The following is a 17003-nucleotide window of genomic DNA, read 5'->3' as shown; positions in this document are numbered from 1 at the left end:
GAGCACGGGGAACATTTCCCTATGCAGATAATGTTCAGGGCAGTTAGACAGATTCAGGTCAACTCACAGAACTCTGCTGAACTCATGATGTGGTTAAGGTAGAAGCTCTGAAGCCAGAGGTGAGGACAAACCCACTCCGTGGTACCATGCGCTCAGAGCCCAGCTCCTTGGCCAGGCAGCACCGCCCGCCCTGTCCCCTCACTTGCGGGGCCAAGGGAGCAAGGCCTCCCACGGTTCCAGGCTCCTGTGTGTGGGCTTCCTTGTCTGTGCAGAGTGGGAGAAGGGCTGGTGGGTTAGCGGTGAGAAGTCAGGAGGTGGGAAATGAGAGGGACCTGCCAGCCTGGAGAGGGACAAAAGCAGGTCCCAAGCCCCTGTGATCACCCATTCCGGTTCCCCTAAGGCTTTGGTCTGTTTCTCCTCTCCCTGCTCCTCCACTCCCTCCAAGCCAGGCTCCTCTGCACCTGACCTGCTGGGGAGCCTCATGAGGTCTCCAGGCTCCCCTCAGGGACCTCTCGGGGAGGTTACACACTCTGACAGGTTTTGCTTGGGTTTTTGTTACTAACACTGGAACAAGTTAGGAAATTAAAAGGCTCCACCCTGACCCTTCTTTGAGAAAGATAAAGTTGTCAGTGATATTGTATCTTTGACTAGACAAAAAATGGTTTTCTACATGAGCCTTCCCCTGCCACCTGGCTGGAGCCCTCAGGATTTTGCTAGCAGTTTCTTCATTCTCAAGTGTGTCCTCCCAGCACCCTCCAACCCAGGAGTAGCTGCACTGAGGCTGCTCCCTGCAGCAAGGATCCCCTGACAGACCTGAAGGGGCTGTGGGTCAAGGAGCTCAGCTGTCCGCAGAGCAGGAAATAGGACCCTGACCCAAGCCAGGCCAATCCACTTCTCTTGCAAACCCTGAGTCCTGAGACAGGTGACACAAAGGTGGGAAAAACAAGCCTGGGGCTCATTCTCCCCAGCTCCGGTGTCTCCCTGAGTCTGCCAGGAGTGCCTTCTCCACAGCTCTCAGGGCTGACCTGGCTCCCTTCCCTTCTTACGTTTGATTCCCTGGGTTCCTAATTAGGTGACTCCCCAAAGCCTCCTAATGAATCTCCCTCTTTGGCTTGCATCCAAAAAGCCTGACTGATGAAGCAACCACAGCCTTAGCCTTTTGTCACATGAATGCAGACACTGCCCCGGCCAGGATCACCCCCAGCTCTGGAGCCGGCCGCACTGTCGCTCAGGCACTGAGGTGCGGACCCAGCCCTGCCTCGGAGCAGGGCAGCCCCAGCCCATCTCCTGCTGGTCCTTCCAGGTCAGCTCCTCAGATCTAGGCCATTCTCTCAGCATGAGATTGAACATCATCTAATAAACAGAAACCACCAAGTATAAGCTTCCTGAATATCCCTCTTTTCTGCTTTCTAGTTTAATTTTACCTTCACCTCCCTCTCTTCAGACACAGAAAAAGGCTGAGGCTGTCTTTCCCAGGCCCACTCTCTGGGCTCCAAGATACTCTGACTGTGTGCCACAATCCCCAGCCCCTCTCCTGTATCCACTGGCTGTCTCTCCTCTGTCCCGGTCACCCTGAAGTCACCTGCTTCTAGAAAGCCCTTCTCCAGCAACATCTCCAGCAGCCCATGGCCCTGCTCACTCCTCTCTTTCTTCAGTTTCTCCCCGTCCCTGCCTCCACGTGACTCCTCCAGCCCCAGAGTCAGGCTTCCGCTCCCACCCACCTCACCTAACGCCACTGAAACTGCACTCAGGAAGGTCACCAGGGACTTCAGTCAGCCAAACCTAGCAGTTTCATTTTAGTCTTTAGCCCAAGAGCTGTTACAGAAACTGCTAGTTGTCTCAAAATAACAATTTCTTTTTCCTTTTAAGACAGAATCCCCCAAACATGTTTACCCTCCCTTACAGCTAGATGGGATCATGTGATTAAGTTCTGGCTGATGATGTGTGAGCAGAAGGGACAAGCACATCTGGGTCATGTCCCTAAAAGGAAGGGGTGTGTCTCCATATCTCCTTCCCGCGTCCTGCTAGCTATAATGGACATGTGATGTGGCCCACACTTGCCACATTTGCCATGAGGATGAGACCTATATCCCGGGGTTATGGAAAAATAAGATATAAGGATCCAGGGCTCTGGACAACATCCTGGAGCATGGCTGCCCTACCTCCCTGGTCTGCCCTTCAGTTCAGAGAGGCTAATTGATGGGCTGAAGATCATAAAGCTACATCAAAACCCAAGTACAAGCTTAATACCCTTTCCAGTATGCTGTGTGGTAAACTCTAATCAGTACTGGGAGGGTGGGCTCTAACAGCCCATGGTGACTCCTGGCTATCAGGTTCAATTTAGCCACCAATAAACTCAGCTCTGCAGAGCCTAAAAACATTTCTAGGAGCTCAATGTGTACATACCTCATTTGGGATTGTCTTTCTCCTCCTGACGCACTAAAACTTCTCTTTAAAATGCCTGAAACATAAAATAAAAATACCTTTACATTTTCCCTATGCAAATCTTTTGTTTATGTATTTATTTATTTTGAAAAAACAATGCTGCATTCTATTTTCTGAGCAATTTTATATACTATAAAGACTGCCTTCATTTATGAAAGTGTCATCTAAAATATAATGCTACAAATTACTGTTCACTTGATAGGCTTGGTGATGGTCCCTTTTCCAAAGAAAGGTGCTAAACCAACTCCTTTTTTAACAGCTAATTATGTACAATAAAATAACTATGCCCTAATCATCTTAAAGTTCAGCCAAGGCAGCTACATTTACTGAGTCCAATTTCTCCTCCCCCACTGGCCCTTCCCACCATCGTCACCCAGGATATGTAACACTGAATTCATCTCAAAACAGTAATGAACTGCATCTAGAATATGCTTCATATGTTTATAGACGTGAATATTTTTTACTGTGTAATATTTGTGTTTTCCCAATAGCAAATCAAATCACAGTTTGTCTAGCAGGCAGGAATTTACAGGGAAAACAATGTTGGAAATTAAGATTGTTTCGGAAAATCGGGAACATCCAGTCACCATTTCGATGACCAGTTAAATGTGGAAGGAACGAAAATGAACGTAAATCCACAGGGTTCTACTTTGATCCTTAGAGATGCTATTTGAAATGTTCTTTTGTAAGATTTTCATAGTATAGTCATTGGTGAAAGGGAATTATTTACACTTAATTTGTTTCATAGTGTTTCTATCTCTCTGTTTTAATATTTCCTCAACACTCCATTTCCTATTTTAACTTTTACCTTTCAGTTTCAGATTTGTTCAGTGAATTGAATCTTATCTTTCCTTATAATCTTTAAATTTTATCTAAATATAACTTTCCTTTTCTTTCCCATGTCCCATTGCAACCATTTTCTTTACTGTCTCAAATTGGGAGTCAAAATTAATGTATGGACTGAATTTATATACTGTATTTTTTCATTGTACTAAACAATTAATATATTTTACTTTAGAGTTTTAAATATAACATATCCCTTTACATTAATGTGAATAAAACTGTACAAAATTTAGTCTACATCAAGACTAATTTCTTCTCCGGGTTTCTAATCCCTAAACAACAGATTCAAAAAACACCACACTCCACGATTCCTGTGGTTGGTTATTTAGTCTGTCTCCGAACTAGTTGTCTCTACTCCCTAGGTAGAACCTGCATTTGCTGGTAGAAATGGTGCAACGATTCATTTGACGGCTGAGGTAAAGGGAAACCACAGTGCTGGCTGGGCTCTGGGCTGTCAGAGTGACAGGCACACTTGTCCTAATTGGCAAGGAATGTATACGTACCTGGAAACCAACCACTGTGTTATCCGTATCACACTTACCTGACCCCGGTATGATTCCCAAACCACTCCCTCCCGGAATCCCACTAATGGTAAAGGAAGCTTACTGAATGTGGACTCTTTCAAGGGGCTTGACCCGGAGCTGCTCGAGTTATCTGAAACATCCAGTTCATCATCCAGCTCTGAATATATGTCTGCACGTTAATGGAAAAAAAATAAAGATAAAAAGCAAATGAGTCTTGACCCAGAAAGCCGTCGTGAGGATAATTCATCCTGCCATCCTTTTGCCAGAAATACCTTTGTCGATGTTTTCCAAGTTGAAGTTCTCATCGGACAGGACTCCATCACAGGCCCTGTCTTCCTCCTTCCCGCAGGGGGCCTGGAAGCCTTCAGGGGGCAGGGCTGCACTTTCTGCAAGTTCGCTTTTCAGGCTGGAGGCTCCGCTGCTGACGCTACTCAGGCTCGCCTTCTCGAAGGTGTCCTGAGAGAAATTCATTTTTACAAGCCCCTTCTTTCCTCCCTTCTGCAGACACAAAGCTGGTTAGAACATACATTAAAATGCTTGCAATGTTATTATAAGTATTTGTGCTGAAGCAGCATCCATAGTTCTGCCTAAACCTTTGCTAGAGATTTAATTTTGTCTATAACTACAAACAAGGAGGCCTGCTAGCTACAAATGGACAAAAAAAGGAATGTGACATGAGGCTCCGTGACAAAGGTCTGTGAAATCCTGTGAAAGAAAATGCAGCGCTAGAGAACAGACAGGTATCAAGGAAACTGAAATTTCTCTCCTTTAGGTTATCTTAAAAGTATTTGCTGTCAAATAGTCTCAGCACCACAGTGAATAAATAAGGCTTAGTTTCTTCAGAGCTCAGGAAAATTAGTGGCAGGCACAGCAAGGCCACAGAGGGAGAGAGGTGAGGTCCCCTGAAAGGTGAAGAGCTGTGCAGAGGGGACTTCTGAACCACTTAGGACTCTGCACCACTGCCTGGTGCCAGCGCTCTCCCTAGAGCTACCCTCCTGCTACTCTACCCTCCTTCAGACTGCTGTGTTTCTGTTCCCATAGTGCCCTGAGGTTACCATCTGCTCATGACAGTCTGCATTTCTCTAGACAATATTATTAAAAACTGCAAAATTATGTCTGGAGGTTCAATAAAAATAGAGGGGAAAAAAAGACCGCTCCTATTAAATGCTGGAAGTTTCGATTTTTTTAAGAAAAAGACAGCAGAGAAGGAACTACATATGACTCAGAAGTAAAGTACCCCTTGTTTTTTTACTCAAGGAATTCTCAGTACTTAAGACTGAAGGACTTAGTTTTGGGTGGAACAGTTTGCAGCAAGGGCTTAAAACCTTCTTAGGCTGTGGGAGACCAAACAGTGCTGAGAAACCTAAGATTACACGAAGGAGACAAAAAGACAAAGGAAGAAAGGCTGTGAAAAAGGAAAAAATAATAGTTGGGGTGCATGAAAAGAAAGCAAAAGACTACATTTGTTGAAGGGGAAAAAAAATCCACTCATGAAGTATGTCAGACATTGCTTAGGCACAAGTCAACCTCCTCTTCTTGACTGCAAGTCCCCAGTGATGAACAATTCCTGCTAGAGAGACAGGTTCATAGTTTGTTTTATTTTGTTTTGTTTTGTTTTCCAGATACTTTTTTCTAAAAGTAAAATAAAGTGATACACACAGCCTCCAAAGGCAGGTTCCTAAAAACTCAATGGTGGTAGAATTTGTAGATGAAGAAAATCTAAGACCTTATTGAGTGACTGGACTTAAAAGTAAATCTCCCAAAGCTTTCGTGTGTTTGCATTTACTAAACAAGACAAAAAATAACTTTGTGCATTGCAAACTGTCCAATAAATTTCTGCATGCTATCTCTTTTTCCTGAAAATTTTTAGAGTCCTTTCCTCAAAGGTTCACCAAGATGCATGGAGATATTTCTTGTCCTGTTGAAGCTAACATGCAGTGGAAGGAGCATTTTAATTTCCTTTGGCTGATCCTCTATCCAATGTTCAAAGTCTTCCTGCATTTGTCCCTTAGAATTGTTCTTTCCTGCTTCCTGGTTCACCTTGCTCTGCTACCTTAGAACCTGAGATGGAAATGTTTTGGCTACCCTTTGGCAGAGCAGAACATGTGCTTCTCAGAACTTTTTCCAATTCCTCAGGCTCATAAGGAGCTTCCAATGCCAGCTTCAATTCTGTCTACACTCAGTTCTTGATTCCAGAACGAGGAGCTCCTTTTGAGGTTCAAAGCTTTCCAGCAAAACCCACCGAACCTCTGTGCCTTCCTCCTTTTTCTGGATGAACCCACAGATCCCTCTTTCTCCAACCACCCTCAACTGAAGCCATTTGAAATTTACATAGAAATACACATTCAATTTAGGGTTCTTTCCTCCTTATGACCTCTTTTATCCTAAATAAATTATAACCCTATTCTGAAGACTATGACTGGAATTTGAAACCATATAAGGACTACACATCCAAGATGTGTCAATGTTATCAATGCTGGAAAAAAACTGAGAGATAATTGAGTTGAGCATACTTTTTATTGCATGGATGCAATTATATGCTGGAATCCATATACCTCTAAAACTAGCAAAGGCTTTGTTTCTCTTAAGAACAGGAATGGATAAGACATCAAAGGAAGACATTTTTCTTTGGACAAATGAAGACTAAGGAGAAGCTGTGAATCCCAATACAGATAATTGCAGACTTAAGGAGGTTTGACTTGTAACCAATACCCAAGTACCAGATGGGTTACAAATCAACAGTCATTTGCAAATGCCAAAATTGTATCTACAGGAAATTGGGTGTTTGTTGACATTCCAATAAAGGGGAATCCACATTCTGAGAGAGGCTTTCTCAGACTCTGTAAGCATGGAAGGTATGATTGTGTATAGTTTGTTTTGGTTTGAAACCACTATTTCTATAATCTCTTGCAGCAGTTTTTGCTTTAAAAAAATCTATATAGTTTTTGAATTTTGATATAAACCATATGCCTCTGTAGACACATTTTCTCCACATGTGATTATTTCCAGAGTTTCTCCTTGTGCCTATTTTAGTATCCAACTCACTATCTAATTCACTCCTTGAAGAATTAGGGACTACTTGGGTCCCTTTCAAACCCTTCCATGCCTTGCACATCGCTGTGCACGTAGCAAATGCTCAGTAAGTAGTTGCTGTGTTGAGATCAAAGAAAGAGAAGGGCCAGAAAAGCAGATAAATTCCCTTACAGGATGAGTAGGTTTTGTAACTTCTGTTTTTCATCTTGTCCCTTGATCCAGAATCCTACATTGTGAAGCTTCTCTCAGAGCTGAAGGGACTATTCAGTGATGCACCGATGGGGAGAAGCAAACTTCTCCCGTCCTTCTTCCCCCTTGTACTTCTGAGAAGTCATAAACCTCCTCTGTATTGAGATGACCAGCCCCAAATGGCGATATGCCTCTGGAACCCAGCAAGCCCTGGCTGAGGGCAGAAATGGTTGGATATTTTTAGTTTGAGAGTTGAGGCCATTAAGATGTTTTCAAAAGTTGCCTCCAGCAAGTGCATAAACCTATCAAAGGGCATTAGTGGGGAAAGAGGTGCAGCCTTGAGGGAAAGAATTTGGCTGCTGTCCTCTTTTACTTTCTAATTACTTAAGATTTCTCTAGGAGTAGAAGAGGGATTGTTTTTCCCTCTGCATCTCTGGATGGACACATTTTTTATATCAATATGGCAGCAAGGAGAAGACAATGGAAATCAGACAGTGAAATTATCATTGATATGTAAATCATCACCATTATAGGAAACACTTCCTGTCACAGTGCTTGTATAGGCACAGTTATGTTTAGCTCAGTTTTGCTCATTATAATGTAATTTTTTATGTGTGCAGCAGATCATAATACATTTTCAGATGAATAGCAATTCTAACAGTAACAGACTGACATTGCCCAAATTAACTGCGACAGTAGGGAAAAAATTAAGAGAGCCTATTTTATTAAAACTAGTGTAATTTATAAAATTGCTCAAAATGTTTCATAGGGAGAGAAAAGGAATAACAGGAAATAAATATAAAGTATAACACCAGCTAACCCCTGTAGATGCTTTACTTTAGTACCATAAAGAATGTGCTCTTTCTTTTGTCCTAAAACATTCTATTCTATATGAGCTATATCTTTGCCTGGTTTCTTCCATTTATTTAGTGAACAACCACGACCTTAAACACATAAATTTTGACAGAAATTCGTCTGGCTGAGATGAGCTCTTTTTAATGGCAAACCACATTCCGTGCTTTTCATGGATGATAGAACAAAGAAAATTCAGAATAGGAGACACATCATTGACTGCATATTATTATACATAAACTTGGTCCCTAAATTTCAAAGTATTAAAAAAAATCAGCCAGTGTGATCAGATGGCTGAAGGGGCCACGTAGGTCCGCATAAGCCACAGCCACTGAGTGGACCGCCCACTCCAGCAAGTGCAGCGAGAGGCTCCTTGCCAAAGCCCCACTCTGGGATGCGCGGGGCTGCCCCGGAGAGGTGGGCTGGTGGAGCAAGCCTGGCCCCTGGCCCCTGGCCCCTCACTGCGGTCGATGAGAATCTTTTAGCCTCAGAGCTGTTTGGATGATAACACTTTCTATTTCATTTATGAAATTTTGAAGCACTTCCCTTCTCCTATGCTCCACATACCAAGCAGAAGAATAATAAATTCAAATGAAACCAGAAAAATTGGCATCTGGGCCCTGTGAATTACTAGACTTATAAATATTATATAATAAAGAAAAATCTTCTCTTTAAGTTTAATATTAATTATTGTTTTCTTATGAACTACTTAAAAATATTCATACAAAGCTAAATATTTTATCTTAATATAATTAGGTACATGTAATGATGATCCACCATTATCATGACACTCTCTTAATAAGAACTTCTTAAAAGTACATATTAATGGACTGACACTAAATTAAATAGAGAATGAATTGATAATTATTATTCAATTTAAAATTCCAGTATTGAATTTACCATGCTTGGTAATGATTCACTGCCATAAATTCTCTATTATTACTAAATCAAAGGCAGGTTTTTCTAGAAGTAACAATACTAATAAAGATGAGGAGAAGACCAGTCATTATCTGAAAGTATCACTTATTAAAAATACAGAAGATATGGTCCCCATCAGTATTTACTGGCCACCATTTTGTTCCAAGACTGCAGATTAACATACAAAAACAACTGGATGTATATGTTACTATTATACTATTATACAAAAGCATTTCAAAAGAGGCCAGAGTCAGGTAATTCCACTGAACACACAGAAGAAACAGGACACAGAAAATGAAGTGATCAGGTTTTAAGACATTCTAATTTGGATTGATCAAAAACAAGAAAGACAATTGAAACCAGCAATGCTTGAGGCATTAAACAGTATGGAATTGGACATGGGTGGTACCGATATAAACAAACCCCACAAATTAGAATCCCACTTACTGTTCCACTTTTAATACAGAATTACATAGGGAAAGGTCTAATTCTTGTCAAAGTGCACACTTAGTACATGACATCAAAATACCAAACGTATTAAGTGCCAGTAGACAAAGAGATAAAAACCACCATCATTTTTTGCCTGGTCCACCGCAGGCTCCTCTTAACCAATCTCCCTGCTTCTGTGCTTGGCTCTTGGCAGTCTGGTCCTACACAGCAGCCAGCTATATCTCTTTAAAAATTATGTCATCTTGCTCAAAACTCATACATCACTTAAGTCTGTAACGTGGAATATAGCATCCTCATCTCCTGCCATGTGCCCCTGCTTCTCTGCAGTCCATCCATGTAGGCCTCCTTGCTCACTCCTTGAACTTGACAGGCATGCTCCCACCTCAGGATATTTGGCCTTGCTGTTCCCTATGCCCTCAATGTTGAGCATCCAGATATTTGCACAGCTCACCTATTTAAAGTATTCTGGTTTCTGCTCCAATGTCATGTGATTATAGAGGCTTTCCCTGACACCCTTTTTTAAAACAGCCTGTCTCTCTACCTCTCCCAATGACTTGCTTCTCTTGCCTCCTTATATTTTTGTTCAAAGTACTTGAAGATGTTTTTATTTATCTATGATTTGTCTTTCCCCACTATGAAGGGGGGAAGGTTCTTTGACTGTTCTGTTTACTGGTATGACATCAGACTAGAATAGTCCCCAAAAGAGAGCAGATGCTCAAAAATTTTGTTGAATAAGTGAAATAAAAGATTGACCTTTTTAATGTGTTGCAAAGATCTTCTCCATGTTCAAACAATAGAAATAAAAATAGCAGCATGATTTTTTGAAGAAATTAACAAACTGATTCTTAGAATAGTAAAGAAATAGACAGAACTAGAATAGCCAAGTCAAACTTGACAAGAACAAAATTGAAGAACCTTACACAACCTGATTTTAAGACATATTAAAAAGCAACAATATTCAAGACAGTGTGATATTAGCCTAAAAGTAGACATATGAGTCAGTGTAACAGAATCAGAAGCAGACCCACATATATATTGTCGGATTTTCAACAGAGACCTAATAAAATCAACAAGGAAAGATTAGACATTTTAAGAAATGATGGTAGAAAAACTAGATGCCCATATGGGAAAATGGTAAATTTCAATTTCTTCATTATTCTACACACCAAATAAAATCAAAATGGATCACAGAAAATGTTTTATTAAAAAAAAGCCATAATCAGAAATAATTTTTTTAAAAAGAATCCTATATTTGCACCTTGGAAGGGGCAACAATTTCTTTAACAGGGTGCAAAAAGCACAACCAACAACAAAAAACTAAATAATTAAATTGGACTTTAACAAAATTAAATTCTTTAAAACATTTTCTGCTCATCAAAAAATATCTTTAATAAATAGTCGAGTCAGACACTTGGGAAAAAAACTTTACAACACCTATGTTTGACAACAGTTATATCTGTAATACACAAAGAACTACAAATCAACAAAAACAGACAAATAATTCAATAAAATAATGGCTGAAGATTTGAATAAACACTTCACACACCACAGAGAGAAAAACAAATGAACAATAAGCACATATAAAGGTGCTCAACATCCTTGGTTATCAGGAAAACACAAACTAAAACCACAAAGAGATATACTTTTATTTCCACTACAAAGGCTAAAATTCTAATAGGCTGAAAACCCCAAATGTTTGCAACAATGTGGAATGATTGGAACTCTCATGCATTGCTCCTGAGAGTACTAAACAGTACAATTTTGGAGAATGTTTGGTAGTTTCTTTTAAAGTTAAATATGCAACAACCTTAAGACACTGAAATACTATTAATACTATTCCCAGGTGTTTCTTAAGAGAAATAAAAATACATCTGAAAAGAAAACTTATACAAGAAGATTCATATTGGTCTTGCTTATAAAACCCCAAATCTGGAGACAATATCATCAGGAGAATAAATTATGATATATTCATACAATGTTATACTTTCTAGCAATATAAAGAAATGACTGCTGTATGCAACAGCGTGGATGAATCCCACAGGCATCATATCATGCAAATGAAGCCGGATGCTAAAGAGTCCATACTGCTGGAGTTATATTAAGCCAAACAATAGGCAGAAGTAATCTGTAGTGACAGAAATCATGTCTGTCTGTTGGCAGAGAACTGTATGACAAAGGGCAGGAGGGAAACTTCTGAGTGATATAAATGTTCTGAATCTGGTTTTGGGTGGGAGTTAGAAATGGCAAGAATGGCTGGACGACGCAATTAAATATAAATGATGCAAATTATATCTCAATAAACAAATAATGTTATATCTCAATTAAAAAGGGGGGCTCGTGGGTGGACATAAGGTGTATACATCTATGTGGCTGCCTATAAAGCATTGTTTTACTTTCTTTAAACAGAACGTTTCTAAAACAAGTTATGGTTTTTCCTGGTTCCTCTTTTACTGCATCAGTATTGGTTGCATTTTCACAGCCTCGAGGGAAATTCAGTCACCAATTAACCAGACAATAAAAGCAAAGATGTTCAGAAAAATATTGTCCTTTTAAAATGCATCATTTTCTACATGGCTTAATTTAATCTCTTAGCAGAGGATTACAGACACATGCCTTTAGGGGCTTGCTCAGCAGTTGTAAATGACATATGGCAACATAAAAGAAAAGCCATTCAGATAAACAGCACAACATTTTTAAAAATCTGCACTAAGAAAATGAGAATCAGATGCTTGCATATATGCTCAGTTCTTAAGTGGTCAACTTTAAAGATATTTGAGAATTTAAGAAAAATATCAAATGTCTGTCCATAGAGTTTGTGAAGGACATACACAACTTATTAAAACTACAATAAGAATTTCACAATGAAGAAGTGAAATGGTGAAAGGTTTAGAAAGATTATTTAGAAAATAATCTTTGCTGATAGGTGCTCAACTAGCTGCTTTGGCCCCCTAATAGATGGAATTTAACATAACTATGTGTGCCACATTTCAATAGTTTCACAGTATCAGATTTTCATAGAAATCTTTTTTTTTTTCAATTCACCAAAGCCTAGAGTAAATTTCTAGACTCCCTATCATGTACTCATCATCTTAAGCATGAGATAATTTATCAAGATCGGATGTGATTTTTTGAAAGATCATCTTGCTAGGCACACTGAGGGTGGCTAAAGGAGGAAGATGATCCTTAATAACCTGGGTGGAACAGACTCAAACATTTGGAAGGTTGTCAAAGCAGAGCTGAGGCTTCTGTGCAATGCAAAAGAGATGGCCTCCGTGGACGGCAGCTGCAGCCCCTGCCCTTCCTATCAGCCTGCCCAACGGGTTTTAGACTTACGTAGCCAGCACCAACAATCAAATAGGCCAATTCCTTGCAATAAATCTCTTAGTATGTATCTCCTACTGGTTCTGCTTTACATATTTCATGTAGCACTGTACTGCACATGACATAACTTAGCATCCCTGGCTGCTGCCCCTAGTGACAAACAAAATGACAGTCATTGTGATGGACAAAATTGACACTCCCTCTCCACACACACACACATTTCCTAGTGACCCATGCAGACAGCACAGAGGCAGTACGCTGAATCCCCACCAGGGGTGTGGAAGGGACTAGAGGTAAGAGAGTTGGATGTTACAATGACCCCATGTGGGGCAGTATGATGACACTGAAGGATAAGACAGATTCATCAGACATTTCAAAGACAGAATCGGTTAAGCACTTACTAGGAAATGGATACAGGATTTGAGGGAGAATGAACTGAAGTGGGAGTCGAGATTCTGAGTTCCAGTTAATGTGATGAGGTGTAGGATGTGACTGGGATAAGGGAAAGGAATCCATTCACTGTGGAACTTGCTGAGGATGAGGTATTTGTCAGACATACAGGAAATGTCCAGTTCAAAATTTAGGTCTGGCACACAGGAGAGGCTCAGATCAGACAGGTAGCTTTGGAGGTCTTCAGAAAAAGGGTGTGGAAGTTATGCTGTAGAACACATCCCAGTGTATTCTGCTGTCTTAGAAAATTTTGTGTACTTTTCCTTCTAGAGCCCTTCTGCTGTTGAGACCAGGCCGTGAGGCTGAGGCTTACAAGCCCACGGGAAGGCCTGAATAAACACCTGGGGAGAGGAAAGGACATCACGAAAGGGCAGGTTATGGCAGAGTGGAGGCTCAAAGAAGGAGCCTGATAGGAGGACAGAAGAGGAGAAGGCAGGCGCAAGCATCCTTGTCCTCCCCACACCCTCTCCACAGAGGGGAAGCTCAGGAGTGGAGTAGGGCAGCTGGTAGAAACACACAGAGCACTTGGGGGACCAATCCAGGTGCAGCCAGAAAAGACTGAAGTTCAGAGAAGCTTCATGACCATCATGACACTATAGACTACATGGTTGATATGGGGATTTAATATAAGGCCCATGAGGGTCAACACCCTGTGCTCACTGTGGTACCCTGGAATAGTGCCTAAGACCTAATAGGTACTCAATAAGTATTTGTTGCATGGCCAACATGACTGGCACCTGGGATAGAAGAGTAGGAAAGGGTGAAGAAGGTATCTGAGCTGGTGGGGCTGATACAGTATCCCCCACTCCCAGGTAGTTCCCCATGGACTGTGTGGGACATGGATGGGAATCTGAAGCTCCTGGGTGCCACAGTGGGGGTGTAGAAGATGGTTTTGGTGCTGGCTGGTGAGTTCACCAGGTTATCACTGCATGGGGGGCAGAGAAGACAGTTCAAACCAAGGATGCCAAGGGGGGTATCCCAAAGGCACAGAGATGGGTTCAACTCATCTAAAGTCAGCAGAAGCAAGTAGAGGAAGGCAACCCTTGAAATGGGAGAAAAATGTTTAGACTTCAGAGATTAATATAAGGGATAATGGCTAACCCCACCATTTTCTGCCATCAGCAAAAAACAGGGTTCAAAACAAATGATATATGATTATAGAAAATTAAGTCCTCATTTTGCACAACCAATTTTTACCCAAATTCATGTGAAATGAAAAGCCATGGAGATGCATGGAGCTTACTCAAGGGAAGAACAAGAAGAAAAGCAGAACTTCTACATTTAAGAGACCGTGATTAGAAGGGAAAATAAGAAAGAGTGTTCAGAGAGGCTAAGATGGGAACCAGAACAGAGGAATGTAGTGGAAACCACAGCAAAATAAATTTATTCAAGAAAGGACATGAATCATAAGAAAGAATTAGCCATTACTTTGATAATTTGGTTGATGCACTTTGGAGATATTCAGGGTTTTAGTCCTCCCTCCCCAGGACTGAACCAGACGCCATGACTAGGTGTTCACAAACTTCTGCCAGCTACAGGGTTGCTTTCCGAGACTTCAGACTAAATTGGGAGACCCAACTTTCAGTCCTAGGTCTGCTGCAAACTAGCATGGTGACCTTGGGTAAGTTTCTTAACTTCTCTTTGTTTGCCTTTTTCTTGCCTATTAAATTAAAGCATGAAACAATACCACTTCCAAAGTCTTGGTCCTGGATCAGCTAAGCTGGCATGTCTGGAGTCCCTACACGTCTGCTATTCTTTTCCATTCAAGAGTGACCTCCTTACCAGTTTTCAGGGCTCATCTTACCCTGCTTGCTGTGGGAGGCTCCATGACCTCTATCACCCACGTATCTCTTTTATTTCCCCCAAATTTCCTTCCGTATATACGTCTTGGCTTCCCCAGTAGACTGCACAAGTTACTTCACATCTGAGATCATTGTTTATAATTATTTATAACCTTCACAATAGGAAGCACAATGTCTTACATTCAAAAGACATTCAACAAATCCTCATTCTTCCATTATTAATTACAGACTGCACACATTTTTAATTTTTTCTCTTTGTGTTGTTCCTTGAAAGGTTTATGGATGTGAAAGCAGTTCTCCAAACACAATGACCTCACTAAACCAGTAAAAAGAAATCATCATTCAGCTTTAAAACAAGGAGTGGCAAGGATAAAAATATCTGCCAAATATTAGAAAAGAAGTGGAAAATTCTTGCAAATTCACACTGCAAGAACACGCTTCTCTCTGACTCCTTTTTTCAGTTTCCCTGGAACATTTGGCTCTGCTCCACTTGTACACAGAAATATACTTTATTTACCAGTGTTAATGCTAGTGTAAGGCTGGAGCTATAGTATCCCAGCAATCTGAATGAAACTGAAGTTTTCCACTGATTATTCAGATTTTCCAGGTGGGGTTTTTTTTTTAACTCTCATCCTTGTATTTGGTGGTGAAGATCTTGCAGCACGATCTTTAGAAATGCCTGTAACCAATTTTTCCATCTGGAATGTAAGATTATACCTACAGTGTAATTACTCTTCATACTTAATGTGTTGTGTATGGTGCCAAAATATCAATCATGATTTGCACTATTACACTGCCACAAAACCCTAACAATAGGCATTTGCTCTTACACATTTAAATAAAAATTACACCTTATTTTTCTCTGCTTGATTCTTACCATCCTGGGCTCTGTTGCTTTGAATTATAATAATAAGAAAACCTAACATTCTTTAAAAGGAAGTCTTGCCTCTCTTTCAAAGAGGCAAAACCACAGTACACAGGGGTGAACTTTATTAGTGAAGACTTTTCTGTCCTTTTGAAGCATATATTAAAACTTGTCTTTACTAGCCTGATATGAAAATTGTCATAATTAAAAGCAAGCTAACGTGTGAAAGTAAATAACATACACCCCATGAGACAGGAATCATTAATGTTTCTTATCAATTGTTTGCTTACCCACTAATTTGCAAAGTTTCAGTAATTCACAGTGGATCTCCTTATTGGTGCTGGGAATTCAAAACTTCTACTGAACCCATTAATTTCTCTCTTCTTTGACTATTATTTATCATTGGATTGTGTAATTGCATTATTGATATTAAGCTCTCTGGGAGAGCATTCCACTATATTTGAAATGAAATAATCTTAGTACTGTAAGGCTGCCTTAGGAAAAAAGACATAAAATTTTACTCCTATAATTTTTCTATGAGCAATCATGTAGATGTAAGCTTTAAAAATAATAATTGCTACCCACTGAGGATAATGCCAATTACCTGCATGCTGCCTTCTGATAAAATGTAATCATATATCCTTCTCAGTTTTTTAATAAAGTTGCATTTTTTTCCTTTTAGTTAACATTTGATTAATCTAGAGATGAAAAATTATCAGTATTCTTAAAATAGTACAAGAGGAGAGCTATTTCATGGCTTTACAAAATAGTAATATAAACTTTGCTTTGAAGTAAAGCCCTTCCTTATAGTTCCAATAAGACTGAATACTCCATGAGGGCATTAAGGCTGGCTAAGTAGCTGGTGTTCAATATATATTCATTAACTGTGTGAATAACATATATGGATTTAATATTTGGATTCTGGGTTTGGTACTAATGGGCCAGTTAGTACTAGATTTTCAAGTTTGTATCAACAAACTATTCTTCTAATATAAGTGTTGCTCATTTCATATGATTAATGCCATCTTACCATTTTATGCCACTAATTTGCATAGTATGTTCAAACATTAATTTATTCAATCCTATTCAATGCGCAAGACAATATTTTTCCCCCCAATTTACGATGCGTACACAACCTCTAGAACCTTAGATCTCTCCCCTTGTTTTACCTGGTTATGGCCTGAGAGCTAGATTTCTACAGTTAAAATGACCCCCAAATACATATTGAAATATCAATAGAGGAAATGTTGCAGAATCTTGGATTTGTTTCAAAATGATCTGATAATGGCAGGGAGGGGGTAGTGGGTGAGC

General features: G+C 40.2%; 1 protein-coding gene across 6 annotated transcripts in view; it reads right to left on the bottom strand.

Moving 5' to 3' along the window:
* The window catches only part of NEK10 (NIMA related kinase 10), a 208377-nt gene that overhangs the window by 61823 nt on the left and 129551 nt on the right, over nt 1–17003 (bottom strand). For all 6 annotated transcript variants that reach the window (XM_057492430.1, XM_057492431.1, XM_036886203.2 and 3 more), the window contains exons 27-29: nt 4085–4268; nt 3895–3981; nt 2407–2461 (exon numbers count right to left, since the gene is read on the bottom strand). In XM_057492430.1, the coding sequence (XP_057348413.1) occupies nt 2407–2461; nt 3895–3981; nt 4085–4268 (326 nt within the window). The remainder of the gene's footprint in view (nt 1–2406; nt 2462–3894; nt 3982–4084; nt 4269–17003) is intronic.

Source organism: Manis pentadactyla, chromosome 14 (assembly GCF_030020395.1).
Source record: "Manis pentadactyla isolate mManPen7 chromosome 14, mManPen7.hap1, whole genome shotgun sequence".
Classification (NCBI taxonomy): domain Eukaryota; kingdom Metazoa; phylum Chordata; class Mammalia; order Pholidota; family Manidae; genus Manis; species Manis pentadactyla.
Note: the sequence above shows the minus strand (reverse complement) of the source record. Positions and strands in the feature narration are given on the sequence as shown.